At 41.6% G+C, this 25,568-nt stretch overlaps 1 protein-coding gene across 22 annotated transcripts; it reads right to left on the bottom strand.

Moving 5' to 3' along the window:
* Window positions 1-1,727: 1,727 nt before the first annotated feature.
* On the bottom strand, window positions 1,728-25,523 carry CEP15 (centrosomal protein 15). 22 transcript variants are annotated; one of them, XM_080995967.1, is made up of 7 exons: window positions 25,378-25,523; window positions 23,948-24,057; window positions 20,695-20,783; window positions 16,766-16,889; window positions 3,902-3,976; window positions 2,404-2,546; window positions 1,728-2,270 (listed from the first exon to the last, which is right to left on the bottom strand). In XM_080995967.1, exons 3-6 carry the CDS (start codon window positions 20,745-20,747, stop codon window positions 2,415-2,417), a joined length of 384 nt encoding a protein of 127 aa, XP_080852093.1. In that variant the 5' UTR covers window positions 20,748-20,783; window positions 23,948-24,057; window positions 25,378-25,523; the 3' UTR covers window positions 1,728-2,270; window positions 2,404-2,414. The 22 variants fall into 22 exon arrangements, with proteins under 22 accessions (XP_080852093.1, XP_080852092.1, XP_080852094.1 ...); XM_080995966.1 differs by having other exon boundaries at window positions 2,370-2,546; window positions 25,378-25,522; XM_080995968.1 differs by adding an exon at window positions 22,410-22,448 and having other exon boundaries at window positions 1,728-2,546; window positions 25,378-25,522.
* Between the last annotated feature and the right edge of the window lie 45 nt (window positions 25,524-25,568).

A 25,568-nucleotide genomic window follows, 5' to 3' on the forward strand; every position in this document is an offset into this window, starting at 1 on the left:
AACTCTCAACTGAAGCATCATGGGGCAAGCTAGCTATATCACTAGGAAACAAAGGACAAACATACTTCACTAAAGGGACCATAGGAGCCAATTCCCAGGGGCCGTGGGGGCTTTGGCCCCCACAAAGTTGATGGGGATTCCCATTCAAATGGTGTTTGTGTGTGCACTGTGTCATGTGGGGTGGGGCTTACCTGGGCCCCCACAATATTTTATTCAAGTTGGCACCCCTGAAAGGGACAGGGGAAAGCACTTGTTACCTCTGCTATATATGTTTACCTCAATTCTGCCCCTTGTCCAAAATTGGTCCGCGTGTCTGTTATTGGATACCCTATGGAATAGCAGAAGTTAAATTGCATTTATCAGGCAAATGCAAGAGTGTACAATTCTAAAAATAATAATCATTTTCAATGAATGTTGGAAGGCTCCATCTGGGCTAGATTCAACTAACAAGTTTCAGAGGAAGCTAGCATAAAGACTCCCACTAGTGCAACAGGGCTTTCCCTTCCTCTCCCCTCCAGTGGCTGCCCAAAATCTGTTTCAGAGGATTGAGAGAACCGCCAGAACACAACATGGGGGGAGGAAAGGGGGTATGTTCCATGGAGCAAGCAGAAATGCTTGCACTGATGGAAAGATCTCCTTAGCACTATGTTGAATTCCACCCAAGGTGGTGAGGTCAACTCAGTCAGAAGCCAAGTACTCAGCCAGTGTGTGGTGTATTGCACAAAGACCAGGGAAATGCAGGTTCCAAATCTCAGGCAAACAGTTTACTGGGTGGCCTCTGGATTGTCAATCTCATTAGATTTAACTACCTGAAATGGTTGTTGTGAGGATAAAAGAAGGGATGGTTTTTTCAGCTATGGGCTATCAGAAGCTTATCTTGTGAATTCATCTTATCATATGTACATGACTGTTTTTTGGTTTTTTTACACTGGTGAAATCCCACAGTTGCTTATTCAGTCCTGAAGTCTTCCTGCAGGTAATGATATATTATATACACAGATGAAAAACTAACTTATTAGGGGGGGAAATCCAAAAAATGAAAAATCCCATGATAGCCTCTTAGTACCTCCATAGCCAAGCACTATTGTTGTCATCACCATATCAAAAGTATTTACAGTGCTTAATTAATAGTAGTGACACACTACTCTTGCATCTGATTGTTGCTAGTTTACTGGTGGTAGTAACTACATGTCAGGCAGAATATATATATTCTGCCTGAAATGTAGTTTTATACACACACACACTTAGGAAGAAGAAATAGCTTTGCTGCTATAATAATAATAAAATAATAATAATAATAATAATTTATTTATTATTTATACCCCGCCTATCTGGCTGGGCTTCCCCAGCCACTCTGGGCGGCTTCCAACAAAATATTAAAAGACATTCTCAACCATTTCTGGTATATCTTTGTCTGTGCATGGATCTCATAGATGGATGGCATAATTGTCTATTAAACCTCTAGTGCAAAATGAAACTAATTTTCCTCCTTGCATTTTAGCTCTGAGGATCTCCATGCCTCTCACCTTGAACCATTTGTGATTTATAAGAAACTAAGGTCCTTAATAGTAAAGTGCAAAAGGCACATATAGATCTTAACCTGTTAGTTATACTCCATGGCTCAGAGCTGCTGAATAATACAAAATAAGGGGTTACTTTACTATTAAGATCAAGGTATGACAAATTATAGATGCGTTTCTTCAACAATTTTAAGTCGACAAAATATGTCAACATAAAATATAGTTTAATATGGCCTTTTATTTCTGTATACGTTTGATGGAGAATCTATCCCAAACACAAAGCTGAGTTCAGTGCTGGAAAATTCTAAAATCCCGTGGTTAAATCCTGTTACATCAGCTGGATCCAAACTGAAATACAGTATGAGCGCGGAGCAATATTTAGCCACATAAGATATGTCTATAGACCAAACATGACTGGGGAGGTGGGCATGGTTAAATTATGTGGGAATGTTAAAATTCCTTGGGTTTCTTCTTCAGCCTCTGTCACTCAGGGTTCTGTTTAAGTCCCCAGCCACCAGCTAAACCCAGCTTGCCGAAATTATGGGAAATGCATGCCTTACTCATGAAACAAATCTTCTCATGGGACAGTCGGATTGGCACGTGCTTCCACTTTTATTGGGAAAAGACGCCTCTCCTTCATAAAAGTGAAGGATAAGATTCCATATTTGCTCATCTTGACTAAACAGTTGAACGGCTGAGTTTTCATCTTGATGTCTGATGTCTTCCATGTTTGATACAAAGGTCACTCTCCTGTAGATAAACAGGCTGATGAGGGAAAACTCTTCATTGTCGATTCAGAATTCATGTAGCTTATCCAACAAAAATTTAAAGAACCATTTAATAACCCACCATTTGGAAGAATGAGCAAATCCTTCCCACAGACCTGATTTTCGTTTATCTCTTGGGGGGACCTGTGTTTTGCTTTGTTGGCTTGATTTTTCTAACCCCGATAGGGGCTTGTGTTCTTCCTAAAAAAAATGGCTCCCACTTAGGGATGGATTCTTCTACTTTTGCCCAGTAAAGAGTCTAGAAAAGACATAACACAATATGCAATTTAACTTGGCTTCACAACATAATCTACTTTGTTTACCAGCCCATCACAAAACAATCCAAACATAAAATGTGTCATTAAAGCCTGTTTTACGTGTGAAGTAATTTAGAAAAGGCCAAACTACTTTGGTGCTAATTCTCAAATCCCTCAATTATACAATATAATGGAGGCTGGAAGGATTTCAATGCCTGGAGTAAAATTGCAATGATTGGATGTGCCCTCTTGTGGTGAATAATGTATTAGAATAGTAATCCTTGAACGTTATAATTGTTTCCTTCATTTATACGCAGGAGTTATATTTTTCAGAATCACAAGGTTATTCCCAGAATTCTTAACAATTAAGCCCTTATCTAAAACATTTTAACTATGTAGTTGCTAGAAAGGTCTGGCATGTACATAAATACAAGGATTTTAAAGGATTTTGAGGTAATTGGGTTAAAATAGTTTGAGGATGTTTTATGTGTTATAAAGCCACAACACCAAAGTAATGGCAACATGGTTCAGAACAAAATTGAAAATGTCTAGGGCTTGCAAAGTTGCTCTGGCTTTAGCCATCCAAATTTATAGTCACTAAGACCCAGAGTGAGAGGAGTAGAGCCTTGTCTCTGGGTGTCAGAGAGCCTGCAAAGTGCCCAGCCAACTCTCAGGAGGAAGTCTGTGGTTGTCTCTATATTGCTCAGTTTCTGAGGTTATTTGACCACCTCTGAGAAACCTGGACATTAGGACAAAGGCAGAGGATTGTTCCCTCAGTCATACTGTGTCTTGGATGTACTCCTTTAAGTTTGGAGAACTTTTGAAATACAGCACAGTGCGGCTGAGGGGACAATGTTGAAACTACTGAGAAAACGCCAAAATATGAATCAAGTGATAATGGAAATACAGCTTTGAACCTCATGAATCCCAATATGTTCTGGATTCTGAAAACAGCAGTATACAATGTATTGGAAACGCAAACTGTGACATAACATAAATAGAATTTAACATCCAACTAATGGAGTATTAGAGGCTGCATTTCTATTCCAATAAAGAATCTTAAATATAATGAAATCATCTGAAGAGGCTGTAGAGCACCAGGGGCACAGAAGTGATTGCATTTTAAAACCATGTTGTCATTTAACAACATCATGAAGAGCTTAAGGTAGCAGTAGCCAATGTGGTTGCCCTCCAGATGTCGATGGGCTCACCCTTCAGCCCCAGCCATCATGACCAATGGTCAAGAATGAAAGCAGTTGGAGCACAATGACATCTGGAGGTCACTATGTTGGCAATCTTTGGCTTAAAAGTTTGCATTAAAGACTATGGAAAGCTGGGAGTTTGGCCTTAGGCTTACCTCAAGATTAACAATGTCAGGGTGCAGAAGTAAGTGGTCTCTCGACTGTAGCTTTTTCCCTGCTGTTTTTATATCCTGCAACACATGAAGCACCAGAATTCACACACATGCAACAAAGCAGCAATATTATATACTGGGGCAAGGAATGTCAGGTCTGGAGGCCAAACAGGCCCTTCAGGTCTCTTTTATCTGGCCCTCAGAACTCTCTCTGGGCCACTCCTGTGGCAACATCCTTTTCCCTCAGGCCACTCCCTGCACCAGCCCTATTCCACGTCCTCCTCAAATGCTTTGGTCTGGCTAGAATGGGTCTGTGGACTGCAATAATTACTTTTGCTTGTTGGATAAAAGATGGAGAGATACATATGTGTGGAAATCCCTGACTTTTCCATGCGTGGAATGTAGACTACCTGTCAGGCGTCAGAGGATCCAACCCCCCATGGTAGGTTGCCAGGAATGGCTAAGACAAGGAAAGTTCTTACCAATGTTGTTTATTCAATATTCACAGAGAGAGGCTTAGAAATGCAGCCTCTTGGAGTAATGGTGTTGCTCTGAGTAAATCTCCACCCCCTTCTCTCCTAGTTCTTCATTCGTCAACAGCACCACCCACCTTATGGTGGCCGCTTAGGGCCATCTGTCTCTGAGCCCTTTGCTCTCCTACTTTCAATGCTTGCTGGGTTCTGGGAGGGGGGTGTCCGGAATGCTTACTAGTGACAGCTTGTCAGCCAGCTGTTCTGGCTTTTCCACAATTTCCCAGCTTTTCCCCTCATCCGCTTCTGAGTTGTGACCCCCCGCAAACCACTGTTGTAAATCTATACTGTCTTCCTCTTCTCTGGAAGGTTCAGGCTAGGGCGGCGGTCTCCACCATTCCCCCTCTATCCAGTCCCTGACACTACTGTACAAAGGCAAGAGTCACACCCATTGTTCCACCCTCTGCATCCTATCCTACCCATTATCCCACCCAGATCCCAGAAAGCTGCCATGAGGGAATATAACACACACGCTGAATGTTTCCCCACGTGTGCTAAACACACTTAGCTGGGAATAAGTCCCATTGAACTCAGTGAGGCTTACTTCTGACTAAACATGTACTGGAATGCATCACTAAGCAGATTTAAAAAAAAAAGGAGTCATGGAAGTCAAAATACTTCTGTAGCCATGCTGTAAGTAATGTATAAGTGTCAGGGACAGGGTAGAGCAGGAATGTTGGAGACCGCCTCCCCATCCTGACCCTTCCAGGGAGGAAGAAGAGGAAGACAGTATAGATCAGGGGTCAGCAAACTTTTTTGGGAGGGGGCTGTACACCGTCCCCCAGTCCTTTTGGTGGGCCTGACTGTGCATGCATGCGACGGAAATGACTTTTCTCTCTCCCCCAGCCCTCCCTTCCCCCTGCCTACCTTCTCCGCCGCTCTGCTTGCAGTTGGGAGCTGGTGGCAGTGGTGGCACCTCTCCTTTCTGTGCCAGCTTTCCCTTGGCAGGCGGCGAGGCTTCCTATTAAAGCCCAGCCCCCTTCCTCCACAGGGAGGGGAGAAGCCAGGAAGAGGGAGGGAGGAGGGGCCGCCGCAGTGTGTGTGTGTGTGTGTGGGAGGGGGGAAATCACGAAAAAAATGTTGCTTGAAAAAATGTTTTTTAAAATGGCGATCGCGCCGATCCAAGCGGTGACTCCAGAACTGTCCGCAGGCTGGATCCAGAGGGCAATTGGGACTGATCCGGCCCACAGCCCTAAGTTTGCCAACCTCTGGTATAGATTTACAACACAGGTTTGAAGGAGATCACAGCTCAGAGGTAGATGAGGGGGAAAGCTGGGAAATCATGGGACAACCAGAACAACACCCAGTTGACACGTTGTCATTAGAAAGCATTCCAGACCCTCCATCTCCCAGAACCTGGAGAGCCTTAAAAGTAGGAGAGAAAAGAGCTCAAAGACAGAGGGCATGTGGCAGCATGAGTAGAAAAGACGATGAGAGTGACGAATGAAGAAGTGGGAGAGACGGTGGGTGGGGTGGAGATTCACTCAGGACAACGCCATTATCCAAGAGGCTGAGTTCTATAGCCCCTCTCTGCAAAGATTGAAATAAAATAGGATGGTAAGAAACTTTTCCTTGTCTTTATACCTTCCTGGGCAACCAGCTGGGAGCCTCTGACAGCATCCTGACAATAAGTGATATCAATGTACATGGTACCTGTACAGAAGAGGCATAAAAAAATCACAGATCACTGTCCCAAGTAATATACAATCTAAAGATAAGATAAGATAAGATAAGTAAAGAACAAGGGCTTTAAAATCATAATACTCTTTTTAGATCAGCACCATTAGCTTCGTGTATGTTTCCAAGCTTAGTTCAAGATTCTAGTTAACACCTTTAAAATCCTAAAATGCTTAGAACCATGGTGCGTAAGGACTGACTTCTCCAGAAAGACAGGGATGCATGAGAGGGACTCTCAAGAGAGGATACACTCGGTTAGTGTATCCCTGCCCTAAAAGATAAATTTGCATCACTTGGTCTCCCAATAAATACCTTCTTTGATTTTGGCAAAACTCCATCTGACCAGTGTCTGATTTTATTATACTTGGTAAGCAAGACACTTCACAGAAATTGTAAAGTTTTGAGAAAATGTACAAACCCTAAAAATGTCCAAAAAACCAGCAACAATTTGGATGAGTATCTTTACTGGTGTGTTAGTTCCAATAATCTTATGAAAAGCATTTTTTTGCTATTCTCCAGCAACTGATTTTCCCATTCAGCAGTGGCTTTGCATACAGGGATCAGCTGTTTCACATACTTCAACAAAGCTATTATATCAACAAGAAGAAGACACTGCACAGGAAAGTGGTTCATGCATGACTGAGCAAGAAGAAAAAACAACTATCGAAACAGTTTATCCAGTAAGTTACAATTTTATTGGAATTGAAGGCTCTGCTGATCCATTGAATAAGTTAAGTGCTTAAGAATAGAGGTGTGTAGCCAGAACAACTGTTGTTATACTAGCATTGTGGATATGCCACCAACGCAGACAGACATTCCAGTGCTCCTTGCGGGCCCCTTTTATATTTATAACTTTTATTATTTTCAAGGGATTTGGGGAAAGTAAAAAGAAATCCCAGAATTAAGTCTTCATTATTGAACCAGCATTTTGTGGCTAGCAAACATTTTTTTTAAAAATATATATGTAGGGTTGGGGTATTAGATTTCTTGACACGTGTCACCACTGAAACCAGCTTCTTCCATTCCAGCTCCTTGAATCTGCTCTTGTTCTTAAATAGTTTCCTTTGTCTCTTGGTCACAGGTACGTGAGAGTCAACTAATGACCAAAAGGAGTCAAAGCTTCAAAAGCTCTTTACAAGTCTCAAGACACAAATGTGCACCTGTATGTTGGCTGGAAAGGATCTCTGCTGTGGGTGTCCTGAGGATGCAGCTCTTCCTGGTACCCATGGGCCGTTTCATTTCCTACCTCCTTTTTTTACTGTATATGAGATAGCTCTCACTCATGGCAATGGGTGTTCAAAAATACGTTATACCCGGCAATGTTGCATCCCTACCTCCCTGGAAACATCTAAATCTCTCAAACGCGGTTGTCTTAGAAAGTGAAGACAAATCCTTCAAGGAAGGAACTTTGAGGAATAAGGTATGCAACATGACAGAGATTTTAAATGAATCAGCTGTACCCTGACAAACACCCTTCAGACTTTGAGAGTTGTTTTTATTACTGAGGTACTTTTTACTGAGAGCGCTGACTGCATGATTTGAACTTTATGCGCTGGGGGTAATTTACAGTTAAGATGATTCACCATTTGGAGCGAAAGCATTTGCTGCGCACATGTGATGAAGCCAATATTCTTTCCGAAAGAAAGCCACAAAGTAACGGAGCTGCAAAGACAGACAGCAATTTTGTTGAAGCTCTTCCCTGCTCAAGACAAAGATGACTTGCTAATATGCATGCATAACATGTGCACAAAGATGTAGAAAGGCAGCAAGCTGTTCACCAGACATTCAAACTCCAATGAAAACTCACCTCTATTAGCTTTTCTGAGGAAATTTGCACATGGGCTTCCACTTTCCATGTGTTGGGTTCACAGAGAACTAGACTCAATCTGGGGGCGGGAGGGGGAAGCACCTCCTCGAAGCTGTGACACCCCCCTCTTTTTTGTGGGCTTTCATACACAAACATTAAAGAGATCAAGCGCAGGCCTTTTGGGCAAATTAAGAGAGATGGGAAGGGGCGTGGGAGTGGGGTGTGAAGGAGCCAGTGCTGAACAGAGATGGAAGGAGAGAGCATAGCAGATGGCATCGTCGGGAGCAGAGAGTGAGTGTGAAGAGTAAGGCATTTTTTAAAAATTAAGTTAAAAAAAGGAGGAAATTCCCCAAAGGGACTTCCCATCATTCCCAAAATATGGCAGCTCAGAAGAATAGGGATCCTGGTGCAACGGGATCAAAACAAAGAGACGCTCGCCAGGAGCGGAGGAGCAACTTGGAATATCACCGTAAAATTAAAACCAGCCTAAACAGGGGTTGTGAGATCTAGACCCAATTTATTGCAGGCAGCAATGGAAAAGGAATGACAAAGTGAGCGATTGTGAACATGATGAGACAGGGGAGGAAATGCAAGATAACCTTTCCTCCTTCCCACACTCATGCATTTATAGAAGTGTAAGACCCTCCCGATTTTGCTAAAAGGGGTGGTTCACAATGTCGGACTAACAGCTCCAGAGATTAAATGACAGAACAGATGCACCATGAAATGCAGACTCTTACGACACCTATCAAAACGTTTTCTCCTTGGCCTGAAGAGATCAACTGTCATGATAGCAAGACACCTCAGACTCCATTTAACCCTGGTTTTCTAGGGTGTTGTATGGCAAAGTATTCTTACTCCAACACGCTCCACTCCACAGCACTGCTCTTAGGAAGATTTCCACAGCATTACGCAATCCTGTCCAAAATCATTTCAGCGGCTACTTTGTTTCAAAAATATATATATGATGGTAGGAAAGGAAAGTACAGTACTTTGGGGCAAGAGAAAATAGCTCTGGCTGGCTTGGTTTTAGTTGAGAAGGGCACTTTGGCACAGCCTACATACCAGATGTGTCTTTTTGTTGCTCCTATCCAGTTTTAGCATATTTTGAAGTCTATTGTCATCCAGAACACTGATTTAATGACAGGAACTGACAGAATTTGTTGCTGGGAGCTGAAATGTGCCTTGGGGGTAGGATGATGTCTCTGAAAGATTAGATGGCACCTTTGCATGCTGCTGATAGCTAAAGGCAACCATGTCTTTTGTATGTGCCTTTTCCCTTTAAGGTTTGGCAACAGGGTTTGCTTTTGGCAAACCTTTTCAATATTTTAAAAGTCAGCAGTAATATAATATGCCTTTGGCATATCAAGTGCAGCTTTTTTGGACACTGCGATATAAAACATTTTGGGTTTTTAAAAGTTTCAAAAGGCAGCAGGGAGTAAAGGGAACAGAGAAGGTGACAAGTAAAGGCCACATACAGCCCCTTGGAAGTCTACTAAATACCACTAGCTTCAGGTGATGAGGGAAAATACTACAAATCTACAATGCTGCTCCAGGAACAGTGCTTCAAAATACCTTCAGAAAAGATTCAGCACTGCCTATACTTCTAAAAGCTTACTTAACTTATCACATCTGTTTCTCACACATCTTCCCATTTTATAATTATGACAACCCTGTGAGGTAGGCTAGGCTGAGAGAGAGAGTGATTGTTATGAGGTGAAGTTCAGTGAAGTTCAGAAAGGATTTGAATCTAAACATTCTCAGTCCACATCCAGCAGTCTGTCTTTCACACGGGCTCCATTTAGTATTAAACAATTCACTGCTTTAGATTCTGTGCCATGTAATAAAATGAGACAGTACATTACCAATTAGCCAATCCCTCTCCTCAGATGGCATTGATGTGATTTCTGCTAAACAATGATGGACTTATGCGGTCCTCAGTGTGGTGCATTCTTAGCTTTGTAAGGCCATTTTTAATTTGTTTAAGAAACTTAACTCCTTGGTAGCCTCTGAAAAGGTAACTATTTCCCCAAAGTGATGCAGAATAAATCACCGAAAAACAAATATCAAAATTGACCATTCGAATATTAAATCAGTCGTATAAACCATTTTATTCCAAGCTAGTCAAAAATCTATAGAGTCCTAACTCGGAGCCACTGAAAAATATACAATAACAAATATATTAACCTACCCTCTTAATTAAAAGCAGACTGAAATGAAACATCTTCAGGGATTATCTAAAAGAGAACAGCAAGGGAGACAATCGTACCAATAGGGGGAAGGATTGAGAAAGGGAAGGAATTTGACTAAGAACAAAGGGCCCATCTTTCGTATTGGCCTTCCTAACCACCACTACTAACAGGCATATAAGCAAGGCCTCTGGAACTATCTCAGTCAGTTCAGTCCTGTCATAAATGACTCAGATTTAAACTGGCTCTAATGAAATTGAATCTTTAGCAAAAGAGTGAAGTAGCATCAAAGGTGGGAACAGACTGAATTCATATGTTAACAGTTCCTGTACATTATCTGATACAGAGGTGCCATCAAGAGAGCACACACTGTTGCATAGTGGGTGGCGGTTAGCTTTTGAAGAACATTTATTGATTAGGTGGTATCCACACGATGAGGAAAAGATCTCACCTGATCTGCACTGGGGGAATTATTTCAGTTTGTGATAGGACAGAACAGTGAAGCTATTGAGCACTTGTATCTTGGCCTCGATAAATTAAAGAAGAGCATCCCCGAGTACGTTTTAATGAAGTTTGTGAACTGGGTAGCATACTATCAGGCATTTTAAGAAATAAGGAGCATCTAGCTGAAGAACATAAATAACTTCATTCATTGATTTCCATGCTATTTAACCAGAAGTGCAGATGGAAAGGCAAAACAAGGTTTCTAATATTAGAAAATAATCTGTTTTGGGAAGATGGAATCTAATCTAATTTGGAAGCTTAAAAGTTGCAAATGATGCTTATGGTGTTCAAGAGGTATTACCAGCTTTGTTAGTGATACCACCCTCCTCTGTCTTATTTATATATTTTTATTTATATTTGTTTAGTTTATTTATATACCATTTTGTATTTCAGCAGAAATCTCTAAGTGGCTTACATACCCCAACAAGGAGGAAGCAAAAGAAGAAATAAATACAAATTCCACATTCAAAATCTACAATACTACTTCTCATTCCATATTTTAAAGAGAGTATGGTAAGGTTTGAGAGCACATCTGACCGATTGCCTAATTTTACAGCAATCTAGTATCAGACACTTACTTGCTGCTCTTTTGTCAGTCATAGATGTATTTCCTGGCTGTGGGTGGAGTTAATTAATCAGTTTTTGTATTTATAATTATTTCACAATAACTGCAATTTTAATCTAGTAGTACCCATCTTAAGGAATTGTGTGTGAGAGAAGGAAGTACTATTACTGCTACTACTACTACTACTAGCCTTTACTGGCATAAGTTAAAACAGTAAAATTATAAAATTATACAAAGCCACCCATATACATTGATAATCCAAACACATACAATATATAAAAGACTAGATAGCCACCAATGAATAAACCAGACAACTTTAGATTTAGTTTTAAAGATGGAAGTATTATCCTAGCCTTCAAAAATACTGGATTAACTGCTCAATCCTTAAGTAGAAACAGGTCCCAGTGACCCACTCTCAAATACGTGTACATAGGATTGCAACCCAAATGCCTTTGAATGTCAAAGAATCAATTTATTTCAGTTTTTAAATTCTACTCCCTTTAATAAAACCAACAGAACAAGCCAATTTTTAATACTTGTGTTCCAGCCATTTCTGTTTTGGAAGTACAAAATTCTAGTTGTAACCAAGAGAGCAGTAATAACTCTTTTCATAGCTAAAAGCATAACAGAAGTAATTTTACTCAATTTCATTTGAATGCAGGCAAATACAATGACACCTCATCATGGCATCGGTGTATTTCTGAGAAAGCCAAATTAACAACTCTCCACATGGTAACTGTGAAATGTACAATGCCTGCTATCGGGAATAATTTTTAAAAGTTGGCACATAAATCTGAACCTTATTTTCAAGGTTCTAATATAATATTCTGCATGGATCTCGTTCCTGTTTTATTTTGTTATCAGAAAGCATCTGCAGTGCTGCATGCCTGTTAAAGCCAGAATAAAATTAATACATCTAAACTCACTAAAGTTGCATTTTCCTGCCAGACAATTTGTTTTGATGGTCATACATATGCTTTTATTGCTTCCTCAAATGTTCTAACATTTTTGACACTTGAGAGAAATTATTCAGCGCACTGTGATGGTAAACAGCGAATATTCTGCACTAACGTAAAAGAGCTTATAATATTTTACCTACAGGTATCAACAGACTACTATTATCATCTCATTGTAAACAATTGTTTTCATCTGTATACCTGGGGGCTAAAAATACATATATAGGGTGATATTCAACTAAATCGTATTCAAAGTAAACCCACCAAAATTAATGAACACGTCCATTTATTTCAATGGGTCTACTCTGAGTATGACTAACACTGACTAACACCGTCCCCAAAAATGTCAGTTACATAGGATTTGTTATATGTAAAACTTTTTTTGAAATATGTGCATGGTTTCAGCAAGTTGCATTATGTGTGTTCTTTCTTCACCAATGTGGAATGCAAAATATATAAACAATAGCAGGGATCAACAACCTTTTTCAGCCGTGGGCCGGTCCACCATCCCTCAGACCATGTGGTGGGCTGGACTATATTTTTTTGGGGGGGGGATGAACGAATTCCTATGCTCCACAAATAACCCAGAGATGCATGTTAAATAAAAGGACACATTCTACTCATGTAAAAACACGCTGATTCCCGGACAGTCTGCGGGCCGGATTGAGAAGGTGATTGGGCCGCATTCGGCCCCCGGGCCTTAGGTTGCCTACCCCTGAGCTATAGGATCAACCTGGTATTCATCACAGAGCAGCAAATTCATCATTGGTCCCTGCTTCACATTGTTGAAGTAGCATATATATCCTGATCTACCCATAGGGTGGCCTTCTATATATATCAGATGTAGAAATAGAGCAGACATCTATATATTGGTACACATGAGGTGAGTGGTCATTGTTTTATGATGTCTTTGTGCATCTGATATACTTAGCTTTATGTGCTATATGGTCTGCCACAGATGGTCGTCCATGGCAAGCCTTCCCCACCCCAAACAAACCTTCATCTTCTCCTATTTTTTCTTTTAAAATATCATATTGGGACTTCTCCAAGCTCTAAACTGCTCATTCTATCAAAATGTAGCCAAATGCCAGTTCTTGTGAAGAACTAGGAGTCCCATCATGTGCAAATTTCCCTTTCTGCTCCTGACAGAAATAATTTCATAGGCACTGAACTGAAAATATGCACAAGAAGGTTACAGAACCCTCAGCTCCAAAAAGAGCAGAGTGGATGAGTGGGTGATCTGTCATAACATGTTTAGAACAAAGCAATTAAAGGGAAGTAATTTCCCATTTCCCAAAGAAAGAGGTGACACATCCCCACTCTTTTGAGACTGTACTGCCCCAGGGATGTCTCTAGAAAAGTAAAACAAAGACACACTGTCACAAAACATGACACCACAACATGCACTAGAAGAGCAACCAGGTGAATGTTAAGGCATCGTTGCAAATATATATGTATGTCTGTGAGAGATAAAGCAAGTACATATTTCTTTTAAGTGGGGGATGGGAAAGAAATGCCCTACAAAATCAGGGGCATCACAAGGAGGAGTTAGGAAAGTTGCTAGGCCCAATATAACCATAGTGGTTAACAAAGACATGATGGGCTACAGTCACTGGACTAGCTATTTCTTTGAAAAAGAAACAATAAGCTATTTCACAACAGAAGAAAAATCCTTTATATCCAAAAGCAATCTTGTGTTTATGCTTGCCTAAAGGGAAGAGTCAGCAATCAGCCAGTTGGAAATGGTTTCCTTAGAGACAGTCGAACCTGCTGAATTTGAGCCAGACTAAGAAAGAGACGGTAAGATTTCTCATGTCTTGGCTCACTCCTAGAGCAATGTTTTGTCATAAAATTTGTGGAGATGGCCTTTGCTGGAATGGGCAAGCAAGTGCGAAAGAAATATCATGAGCTCATATCACCTTCCTCAGAAGGACTGCAGAAGTGCCCAGAGGACTGATTTAGCTTTGCAGAATGTTCTGTATGAGAGTGAGTAGATAAGTCTTCGTAGCCTGGAGCAGACACAGTATTTCTGCACCTCACTGTTAAATGCTTCAGACATTGCAAGCTAAAATTACTGCTAGAAGAAGCAGAAGACTTTTGTGACAAATAAAATGGTGACATCCAACTCCTGAGACTGTTTCACTCTAGACTCCATCTTTGTTCTCAAAAGGAGAAACACATAAAGGACCACACTTTGGACCACACTGTCAACAGGGAACCTGCCTTTTGGTGGGGAGGGATGTGTTCCTGTGCACATGGTTTCTACCACTGCATCTCACAGGGTTCCCACCCTCCCAATATATAATCATTCCCTCCATAAACACCTTAGTTGTCATACTGATAGGAAGAATAAAAAATACCTGATCTTAACCAACATGCTGGTAAGCATTTGAGGGCTAAGGACTAAGCTGAGAACCAAATGAACCCGAGACCAGATTATCTCAGCATAGCACAAATAGATCGCTTTAAATTATCCTTTATCTTTGGGTGAGAGTCAAGAAACCAGAAATTATTTTTCCACATTCTGGATCAGTCTTAGCTATCTTGGAAGGATAAAGAAAAACAACAGTAAGAGACCCAAGAAACAAAACCATAAACAATTACAAGACCCAGAATATTAAAAAGTGGTACTGCATTACACACCCACACCCACCCACACACCCCATTTTCTCTCTCTCTCTTTCTCTCTCTCTCCATTTATATTCAGCAGAGGGTAGTTGAGATGACAAATGGAATTCTAAACATCTGAACATTTGCCTCCACTCACACATCTTCATTTGATCTTTAAATAGATATTTGGGCATCATTTTGTTCCGTGTGGGTATGTCAAGGCAGACCTTTTGCTCTAAGAAGCTTACAAATCAATTAATCAATATGGCATCACATATTCTAGGAGACAAAGGAGAAGCAAGGGAGAAAGAACAGGCCCATATAATCAGAGCGACAACAGAGGTGAATAGTTGTGGCTGCAGAATACTGGATATTGGTTAGGGGACTGAGGTAGGGCAATGGAAGACTAGAGAGAAGGTTGCAGTAATTGGGATGAGAGTTAACTTTAAAAAGCATTTGCGACATTACTGATTATATCAATTATTTCAATTAAGTTTAATGAAGACCCAAAGCCAACATCCTGGAAAAAGGAATATTAACCTGTGATGGGATGATGAGCTGCTTGTGCGTAAAATCGTATCCCCTCAGAGTTTGTTCAAGTCCACAAACCTCTGTCTGTGACGGAGCCCCTCAGACATGGCTCCTCTAGTCACTAGCAGATTCCGACAGTGGTTGCTTTCGGAATCGCTTCCAACATAAAAGCTCCTTAACGGAAACACGTCTTCTGGACTCTCTGCGTGACAGTTTCCGGCGAGGAGTGGGTGTCCCTACAGGAGGTCCTGAAACCTCCCCACTGTTTTCGCTGGAAGTGTCTCTGAGCCATCCCTCCAGCTCACTTTCCCTCAGCTCAGCTCCTCTCCCCCTACTGGTTCCCTCTTCAGCTGCTGAGTCTCTCCCAACCTGTGTGAGCCCTTTCACCTCCCTTCCTTCCGATGGCAGTTCCCTGACATAACCTAAACACACACTTTTGTTATAGACAAACCTAGTCATTCACCACCTGTGTTTCAGCTTCAGGCAGAGGTGGTTTGGTTTTTTTTTACAACCATGACCACAGTCTGGTCACCAAAAGGTTATATATATTTTCCCCTTACAATCTAGTGGTATATGAATTTTGTGAAATAAACAAACAAATAAATGACACTCCCTGCCCTATTATGTTCACTGGTGGGATCATGAGTAGGCTCTCCTCTCCCAATCTCACTGCATGGACTTATCAGAATTCAGGTTCACTGAATCCTTTTCACTGATCCTCATCTAGCTAATCACTGCTTCTAGTCACTGGCAAAGCACCTGCACAGCCACTCCTGCTTCAGATGGATTGGAGAGACAGAACAAGAAATAACGCCAAAAGTAAATAAAACACCACAATTAGAAGCATGCAGACAGAGCTAAAACAAGCAGAGAAGACGAACAGTAAATCAGCTTTAAAATGCCTGGTCAAATAAATAAGTTTTGACACAACACCGAAATGATTGTAACATTGCTAGCAGGGACAGGGAGGAAATTCCAATGGTGAAGTGCCACCAAAGAGAAAGAGTCTTTTTTTCCTCCTTTGTTGCTACATAATTAACTTCCCCTGGACATGGAGAAGAGCCTCCTCTGAACATCTTAAGCCTTGGGCAGGTTGCTGCAGGTATTTGAGTCCCAAGCTGTTCAGGACTTTGAAATGAACAGTGTAAAGAATAGCTCATCACACTTCAGTGTTAAGCACCTCTGCTTCCTTCTGCATATGGTCCTGAACAAATTTATCAGTATCTGAAAGCCAGTGTGGTGTAGTAGCTAGAGTAATGACTAGGACCTGGGAGACCAGGGTTCAAATGCTCAGCCAGGAAGCATGCTGGGTGACCCTGAAGCAGTCACTGTCACTGGAGTGGAGAACAATGCATGCCACCTTGAGCTCCTTGGAGGGAAAGGTGGGATATAAATGTAATAAAATTTAATGGAATCAACACAGTGGAAAACACTGTCTTTTAAATGCCATATGGAAATTTCACTATTCAGTTACCGGTTAAAAGTGATGAAAACTTACATTTAAAAGTGCTACATTTCTTTTACGAGCTGCATCAGCTTCTTGTATTTGCCATGTCTTCTCAGCTTCTTTGTCTCCTAAATGACTCTCCATCTGCTGAAGCAACACCATTCTCTGAGACAGTCTACAAAAGGGAAACATTCTGGTAAGTGGGCAGACCATTCTTTCTGCACAACAGCAAGAAAAACAGCCACCTTTTACCCTCACCCATTTCTTCTCCAATTATGTTGAATACAGCGTGGGTGCACTGAAGGAGGGGGAAAAGCACAGGAAGTCCCTTACGTGATGTGCTCCTGTGGAGAAAGCAACCATCATGTTGTACAACAAGCAGGCTCTGTGAACAAATGAGACACCCAGCACTGAACACCGCCGAAGAGATGTGTGTAAAGCAGAGTTAGGAATAATAACTAACTGTACCATTAGTAACAATATGGGTTAACTGGGTTCTGCTATTGTACATAGCCCATGCTCATATGCAAAAGGCTGTCATTTAAAGGAATATCCATTTATCTTCCACAGAATCAAGATTTGTAAATAATCAGGTATGCTTTTCCTGAAATAGATGATCTTTTCAATACAGTGGTACCCTGGGTTACATACGCTTCAGGTTACATACGCTTCAGGTTACAGACTCCGCTAACCCAGAAATAGTTCCTCGGATTAAGAACTTTGCTTCAGGATGAGAACAGAAACTGTGCTCCGGCGGCGTGGAGGCAGCAGGAGGCCCCATAGGCGAAAGTGGTGCTTCAGGTTAAGAACAGTTTCAGGTTAAGAACGGACCTCCGGAACGAATTAAGTACTTAACCCGAGATACCACTGTATTCCCTTCTACAAAGTTTTCCCCCCAAAGTTCCACCTCATTTCCAACTGTACAATAAGGTTCTTTCTACATCCCAAACTAATCAATAGGCTTCAGATCAAAGGCTCTCTGGCTGTTTTTTCCCTACCTACAGATAAGGATAATTCTGCATCCTTGGCTATAATCTCCCACAGAGCAACCCGTAGTGGAAGATTTGATGATCAGGAACAGAGAGAAATGGATTGGTGACAAACTTGATGATGGTATGGTGTATGCCTGCCTGGTGTGAAGCTTGCAAACATCATGCATGGTAGAATGCTACCTGATTTATATGCTGGTCCTGCAGACAGGGTTGTGGGGTCTCAATGCATGGTTAAAGTGGCTGATGAGAGGAATGCTTTAGATTGTTTGTGCATTGTAGAACTTTTGGGGTAAGCCACATTTGTACAAAAAGAGACAGGCCCCTCTTGAACCAGAATGGAAGCAGATTTTGGAGCCTATCAAAAAGGTTGCAAAGCAGCTTTAGAAATACTTTGCTGGGGAAAGCCAACAAAAGCTGTGATGCATCTGCTTTGGGATTACACATCATCATAAGGATGAAAGTGTAAATCTTTCAGAACGTCATGGTGGTAGGGTCTTAAGCAGAGGTCTCTCACTCCCTTTACCTGCTACATTATCCATTTTTTCAGCTGTTGATACCAGGATTGAACCTAGAATTTTCTTCATTCAAAGCATGAGCTCTACAGCTGAGCTGTGGTCCCCCTCCTAAAGCAGGAGTTGGAACCGGTAGTGCTTTACATGTTGCTGGACAACACCTCCCATAATCCTTGACCATTGGCCATGGTGGCTGGAGCTGATGGAATCTAATATGTGGAGATCCACAGGCCCTCCACCGCTGCCCTAAAGCTCAGAAAGTATTTCTTCTGAAGAAGAAAAATATCAGTAAATATCACATTCAATTTCCTGCAAACCATTCTAAGACTCCATATGTCAAATAACATTGCCTCAGTGATTATTTCTTTTCTTAATTAATTCAGTCTAGTCCTATTAAGTCTCCACTTCTTATTACACCCACCACTATTTGTATTGCCCTTGTTGTACTTTGCAAGATTTGCTTTTTCCTCTCTGAGAAGTGATAGTCAGAAATGCACATAAGAGTTTTCACAGATTTTGGTACTAAGCTTATGACAACTTTTATACTCTTTTTACCCTTCCCTAAATTCTCCTTGCCACTTCAGCTGCTGAAGCACACAATGAGGCAGTGTCAAGCTTGTCAGTGAGTCTTATACCACAGAAACACAAGTTCTGCTATATTATATGGCAGGCATCCCCAAACTGGGCCCTCCAGCTGTTTTGGGACTACAACTCCCATCATCCCTAGCTAACAGGACCAGTGGTCAGGGATGATGGGAGTTGTAGTCCCAAAACAGCTGGAGGGCCCAGTTTGGGGGTGCCTGTTATATGGGGTTGCTTTTTTAAAGACAAAAATGATTACTCATATAGAAGAATAAGTCTTGTTGAGGAGAACCAGCATAGCTTCTAAAAAAATGGCTTGACTAGACTTTTGGAGTTCTTTGAAAGTGTTGCAAAGCACATATATAAGGGTTATCTAGAATACATTATATATTTAATCTTCCAATAATATTTTTGATTGTCCTTCAACCAAAGGCTCCTCTGTAAACTTACTAGTCACAGGATAAGGGGATGGATCAACAGCTGGTTAAATAAGAGGAAGCAGAGATCAGGAATAAATTGCCATTTCTCACAATGGAGGGATGTGAATAGTGAGACCCCCAAGGATCATTACTGAGAACTGTGCTTTATAGCTTGTTCATAAATGATCTGAACTTAGAAGCAAGCAGTGAGCTGGTAAAGTTTACAGACATACCAAATTACTGAGGGTGCTGAAAACAAAACAGGAATGTGAAGAGCTCCAAAAAGATCTTTCCAAACTGAGCAAATAGGCATTAAATTAACATACGAGGGTCAAACAAGAAGTTAGTTACTAACAAAACGGAGATACTAAAGTTTTAAAGCAAACTGTTTCTGCCTTCTTCAGTTGCTCTCCCTTCTTAGGTTACCTTCAAGACCAGAATGACTAGCAGAAACTTATATCAAATAAAATATCATTTGAAGGTCCTATAATGTAATTTACACCACTAGCTGCAACCAGGTTGTCATGTTCAGTATTTGTGTAAAATAACAATGGGTCTAAGCACGTTTTTGGAACCATAAATCCACAATCGGTTAAAAAGCACTTCAATTCAGATGATCACAGCCTCTCTGATGCATCAGTCATTGAAATAAAGATGCCATCAGATCCAGAAACACTGGAAATAGGGAATCTCCCCAGTAAGGAATGTCACCTTAATTAATACCACATTGTCTTAACCTAGGTTCAGCAAATGCCACACCTGAATAATCTGTACCTAGCACCTTGGCCCACAGCACCTTTTGATTCACATCAGAGCAGCTGGAAGGTGGAGCTGGAAGATTTTTTTTTGGGTCACAATTTTAAAAAGCATTACAATTCACAATTTTACATTTTACTTTTTGAATGAAAGAACTTAATTATTCAAAGCATAGTAAAACATTGTTATTAATTCAAACATAAATGTTTTATGTTTTAGTGATATATATATGCTGAAATTTTAGTTTCAATATGAAGAAAAAATACTGGACAGAAATGAGGCCTCAGACTGAATTTAAGAAGGCTGAATCCAATTGCTCAGGTTTAGCTAGAATTTAAGTAGAATATTCAATATTAATAGTCAGGCTTTCACTTAGCATTTTTCATCAGAGGAGCAGCACTGGCATCACAGCACCCCCTTGAGGCAATCTTTTTAGTTTTCTATTGTTACAACTTCCAAGAAGCTCAGTTGGGGAAAAATGATACTGGTCTAAGAGACAGGTTACTTTTTCTGGAGTATTTACATAGTAGCAAAAGTCTTTCATACAGAAAAAAGCCCAGTTACACTTAGCCTGGTAAATAAGATCACAAACTGGTGTAAATGTAAAAAAGCCTAGGAAATTATTTCAGATTCTTAGCCACACGTGTCAAACTTTGTGGTGTTTTTTTTCTTTCTCCTAACTCCTAAGAGGCAGGATTTTGTCTGAAATAAATACTTACATTTCTTCATGTCTTTTAGCAAGTTGAACTTCTTGTGCTAAATAGGATGCCATCTTTAGTCATATGACTAATGCCTCAGTTTTACCACTCTGTCAATGAAGAAAAAGAAGCTAAAATTGTTTCTTTAAATATACAGAGAGATACTTCTAGGGAAATCTATTAAAATACAGTGATAAAGCTAAATATAACACAGAATTAGTGGCTACATAACTGCCTTTTAAAAAGTGAAATCTGATTCATGAACATTCTCAGGATCATAATATTGCCGGGGTGTACGGGGTGTTAGGGGAGGGTTAGCTCCTCTGGTGGAGGACACGTTAAGGTCCTTCTCAGGTATTTTGTCCACCTTTGGTCCCCACCCTACATTCAGCTCTCACCTGTTGGCTCCTAGAAGCTGTCAGCATGCGACTACGACCACACCCTGGAAACAGCTTTGACTGGCCAGCTAAACCAAGTAGTCAATTGGTCTCAAACCCTTGGTGAATTAGGGACTTCCCCTGCATGCAAATAGAGGCTCTGATGGATTGGGTGGAAGAGACCAAGAGTAGTTCCAGTGGTCAAGAAGGCAGTTTCTGCACATGCTGCAGAGGGGGCTTGTCAACCTAGGAAGCCCATCTAGGAGAAAGAAAACTATGATCCTAAACCCCCGCTGCCTTGTGGGATATCTTTGGTAGAAGACAAGGCCAAGGAGTAAACACTATACAAATCCAGAGCGGAGTCCCTAAGATGGTTGGATGGCACCTTGTATGCCTCCATCTGGCAACGGCTGCAGCCAAGCTGGTGCCAAAAGTATCACTTTCCTTTGGATCACGTCTGTGAGGCTGAGGGGTGTGTGTGTCTTGTTGTCTGGGCAGCCCAATCCCTCCATGCATACTGCACAGGCATGTGTCCCAGGGAAGTCACTTCAGTGATGCTAATGCAGTAGTTTGACTTCACCCCCGCAGGAGAACGCCATTGTCATGAAACAGACAGACGTCAACAACAATACTGCTGGGCTGTATTTATGTTAAAGGCACATACTGCTAACCACTTCAGCAAAACTGGACTTGTTGAACAAATGTTTCAGATGTTGGAACGGGCATCAAGTTACTATTAACAATTTAGTGGAACAGACCCCCCATGAGAAGAGGTTGACTCTCATTCCTTTGATGCTTTTAAGCAGAGGTTGTATGGTCATCTGTCATGTATGATCTGGTTGAGATTCCTGCATTACAGGGGGTTGGACTAGATGACCCTTAGGTCTCTTCCAAGTCTACAATTCTCTGTTTCTATGATAATACGGTGCTCAACTCTCCTCACAACCACATCATTATATTTAATGTTTCACATCCTATGTTCTCTCCCAGGTGCACAACAGGAAAATAGAGCTTTGTCCTTGAGTAAATGAGGAATTTGAACCTGCGCCTTTCTGATCCAAGTCCAGCATTCTAGCCATTGTCCCACAATGTTTCCTTTTTGAAAACTGTGCACTCTTCCACAACGTAACTCCTGGGCAGGAACACTCATACAGCCTTTGCTTGTTTGTTTGAAAGGCAAACATCAATAAGTGTTCCTTGTTCAGGTAGTGGTAGCTTTTATGGGAAGGATGTTTAGGTAGCTCTTATGAATCCCTAAAAACAAACACATCTGAAACTGGGCATTAACCCAAGCTTTGCTCTTTTGCAACTTACTTCAATCCCACTCACAATGTATAGACAAGACTTTTTAAAATGCACCTTTCATTTTTAGAGAAGCTGCTTTCTCTCTCTCCTTCCCTTTTTGAGGTTTGGGGGTGGGCAAAAAGAAAAAGAGAAGCACAGATGTTACCTCCACAGCAAGATATCCTCCTTGTTATATATGAACATAATATTATGGAAGTTCTGCAGAAAATCTGAAACACACTTGGGACATGCACCCCAATCCAACTGTAACTACATTTAAAAAAAAAGGAATTTACATATGATTAGTTGCACCCGAACAAAGATAGGCATGCACATTCATATGTACTTCCTATCAAATCAATGCAGCACAGATAAGAGCATTCATATTGATGTACATTCTGACAAACAAGAATCTGTATTGCTTTGTCTGTGGCATGGCAGAAGCAGAGGAGGGGCACCCCAGGAACTCTTTTACAAAACCCATAGTTTGTTTTAAACTTGAATGTGACACATGGACCAGGTGAATATTAGTTAATATTGCATGGTTCCTCAGATATATATGCTGTGCATTTTTTAAAAAAAGTGTCTTCATTTAATGGTTTTATTTCATAACATATTTAACCTGAGATGCCTCTATTCTGAAGAGCAGACTCAACACACAGTCATTTATCAGATTTTTTTTAAAAAAAACTGTATTTACTTTGGAGAAGCAAAGAAAGCATGTCAACATCACTTTGCTGCATGCCTGAACATGTTGAGTTCATTTGGGTATGTACATGAGTGTGGCAATGTTAATGTCATGCACATGCTTGAATGCACTTAAACTATTTCAGTGCAAGTCATTCAATCCTGGAGCAGTCTAGGTAATTCTGGAGCATGCCTGAATATAGCAGAAGACTTTTTCTGATCCTTTGTCCTTTCTGCCTCAGTTTATGAGACTAGATCATAACATAGAATGTTGGCATGGAGCATATAACCACCAACTGAAGAAACCATCAACAGCTCCATCAACCATCAGCCCCATATTCTCTGGAACAACTTAAGGCCTGTATGTCTTGAAGGAAAGCAGAAGTGAGGAAATCCAGGCCAGGGAGCTGGTGGCATCAGCTCCTGAAGTCAGCCTCACAATATCTGTTCAGAATATTTGTACCATTCGTTAATATTTTAAATTTTAATTGGATGCCTTGGCAGAAAGACAGTACAGAATAGCAACAAATGAATAAAGAATATATTAATAGTGATCTTAGTTTCCTTACATAGTCAAAGTAGCACCATCTACACACAAGGTGAAGTTATAAGTAGGCTTGGGGGAACCCAAAGGTTTACTGAATGAATGAATGAATGGGGGGGGGGGACTCCCGGGGGAGGGGAGAAACCCTAAAGCAGCCAAAAATGAGGTCTGAGTATGTAATGCTGACTGACCTGTTTTTCTTTGGTGAGGGAAAAGGGAAAATGAATTGTATGAGAGAGAAAATAAAAGCACACCACAATGCAACTTTTTGTTGTAGTTTCCACTTTCTTCTCTGATGTTTAGAGACCTATCTCGCACAAAACGTGGATGTTCATTTTTCTACTCCAAGTCTTGTCAAAATGGGGCTTTAGAACTCACTCACTTTCATTGGTTAAGGAGACATTCCAACAGCAATTTCTCCAGCGCAGCCCCTCCTCGTGCTCCCTTCTCTCTTTCTCACTGTAATGGGCAAGAACCAGACTTCGCTTCATACTGAGGAGGAATGCAGCTATACAGTACATCACCAGCAAAGTTCTCCCTCCAACTTAGGCTTAGGATATATATTAAGGTTTGACTTAACTAGCTGGATATAACATTTATATGCACAGAGACAAAGAAACCTACCAAGATGTATTCACCACCCTGTTGTGAACGGTCACTGTGCTAATCTTGTAACACTTCTGAGCTTCGCACAGGGATGGCAAGCCTGAACCTCTTGCACTGCATGGCCTTTTGGCTTATTTACAACCTTGTGCTGTTATGAAAGCACATGCTGCTGCTGTAACCTTGCTGACACTAAGCATGTCTGTGTCTGGTAAAGTTAAAGGGACCCCTGACAATTAGGTCCAATCATGACCGACTCTGGGTTTGCGGTGCTCATCTTGCTTTATTGGCCGAGGGAGCCGGTGTACAGCTTCTGGGTTGTGTAGCCAGCATGTCTAAGCCGCTTCTGGCGAACCAGAGCAGTGCACGGAAACGCCGTTTACCTTCCCGCCGGAGCGGTACCTATTTATCTACTTGCACTTTGACATACTTTCAAACTGCTAGGTGGGCAGGAGCTGGGACCGAGCAACTGGAGCTCACCCCGTCACAGGGATTCGAACCGCCGACTTTCTGATCGGCAAGTCCTAGGCTCTGTGGTTTAACCCGCAGCGCGACCTGCAATTTATACCAAAGCCATACACATGATGTATGTGTACCTTCCAGATGTTTGGTGCTCCAGTTCCCATCAACCCTGGCCAGCGCAGCTAATGGCCAAGGATGATGGGAGCTGGGAGTCTCAAAACACCTGAAGGGCACCACGTTGGCTATCTCTGCAATGCAGCACACAGCATGTTGAGCAGTCCTCAGGCAATGCACCTTGGGAGCTGGGTCAACGATCCTTGATATGGGAGCAAGAGTTATTGGTTGCATGCATGTCCCTGTAGCTCCTTGAAATTCTTGCTCCATCGAACTTTGGTTCCTTCCCCACCCCTGCCTCAGAAATCTGAACTCCGTCCTTTCAACTCCCGCCCTTTCAAGCCCTGTGCGGAGAATACACCATTATGCGAGCGGAGGGGGGAGGAGAACGTTCATTCCAGGAGGAATGAACTACCAGAGAGGGAATGGGGAGGGGGGCTGGAGGAGGAGGAAGGGAGTGGGGACCAGGGCGGAAGAACCCAAGCATGGGAGATTGGAGGGGGGAGCTTGTGGACAGTACCACTAAATGAAGGAAACAGGGGTCATATCTAACAAAGTGAGCAATGAGACCGTACCACAGCGTGAAGCGTAAAAAAAAAGCCTTAGGAGAGCTGTGAGGTGAAAGGAAGCTACCTCCATCGCGACCCGAATCTTTTCCTCTCCCTCTCTCTCTCTTAACTTTTCTTCTCAGTCCATTGCTGCCGTTAGGAGACGCCCAACAACCGTTCCGCTCGACTAGCTGTTATCGCGATACCATAAAAAAAAGCGAGCGCGGGAGGGGGAGCAGTAAAAGAGGGCGACGGTTGAAACCGTTTGATTGGCCG

This window comes from Podarcis pityusensis (assembly GCF_964106645.2).
Source record: "Podarcis pityusensis genome assembly, chromosome: 2".
Lineage (NCBI taxonomy): Eukaryota > Metazoa > Chordata > Lepidosauria > Squamata > Lacertidae > Podarcis > Podarcis pityusensis.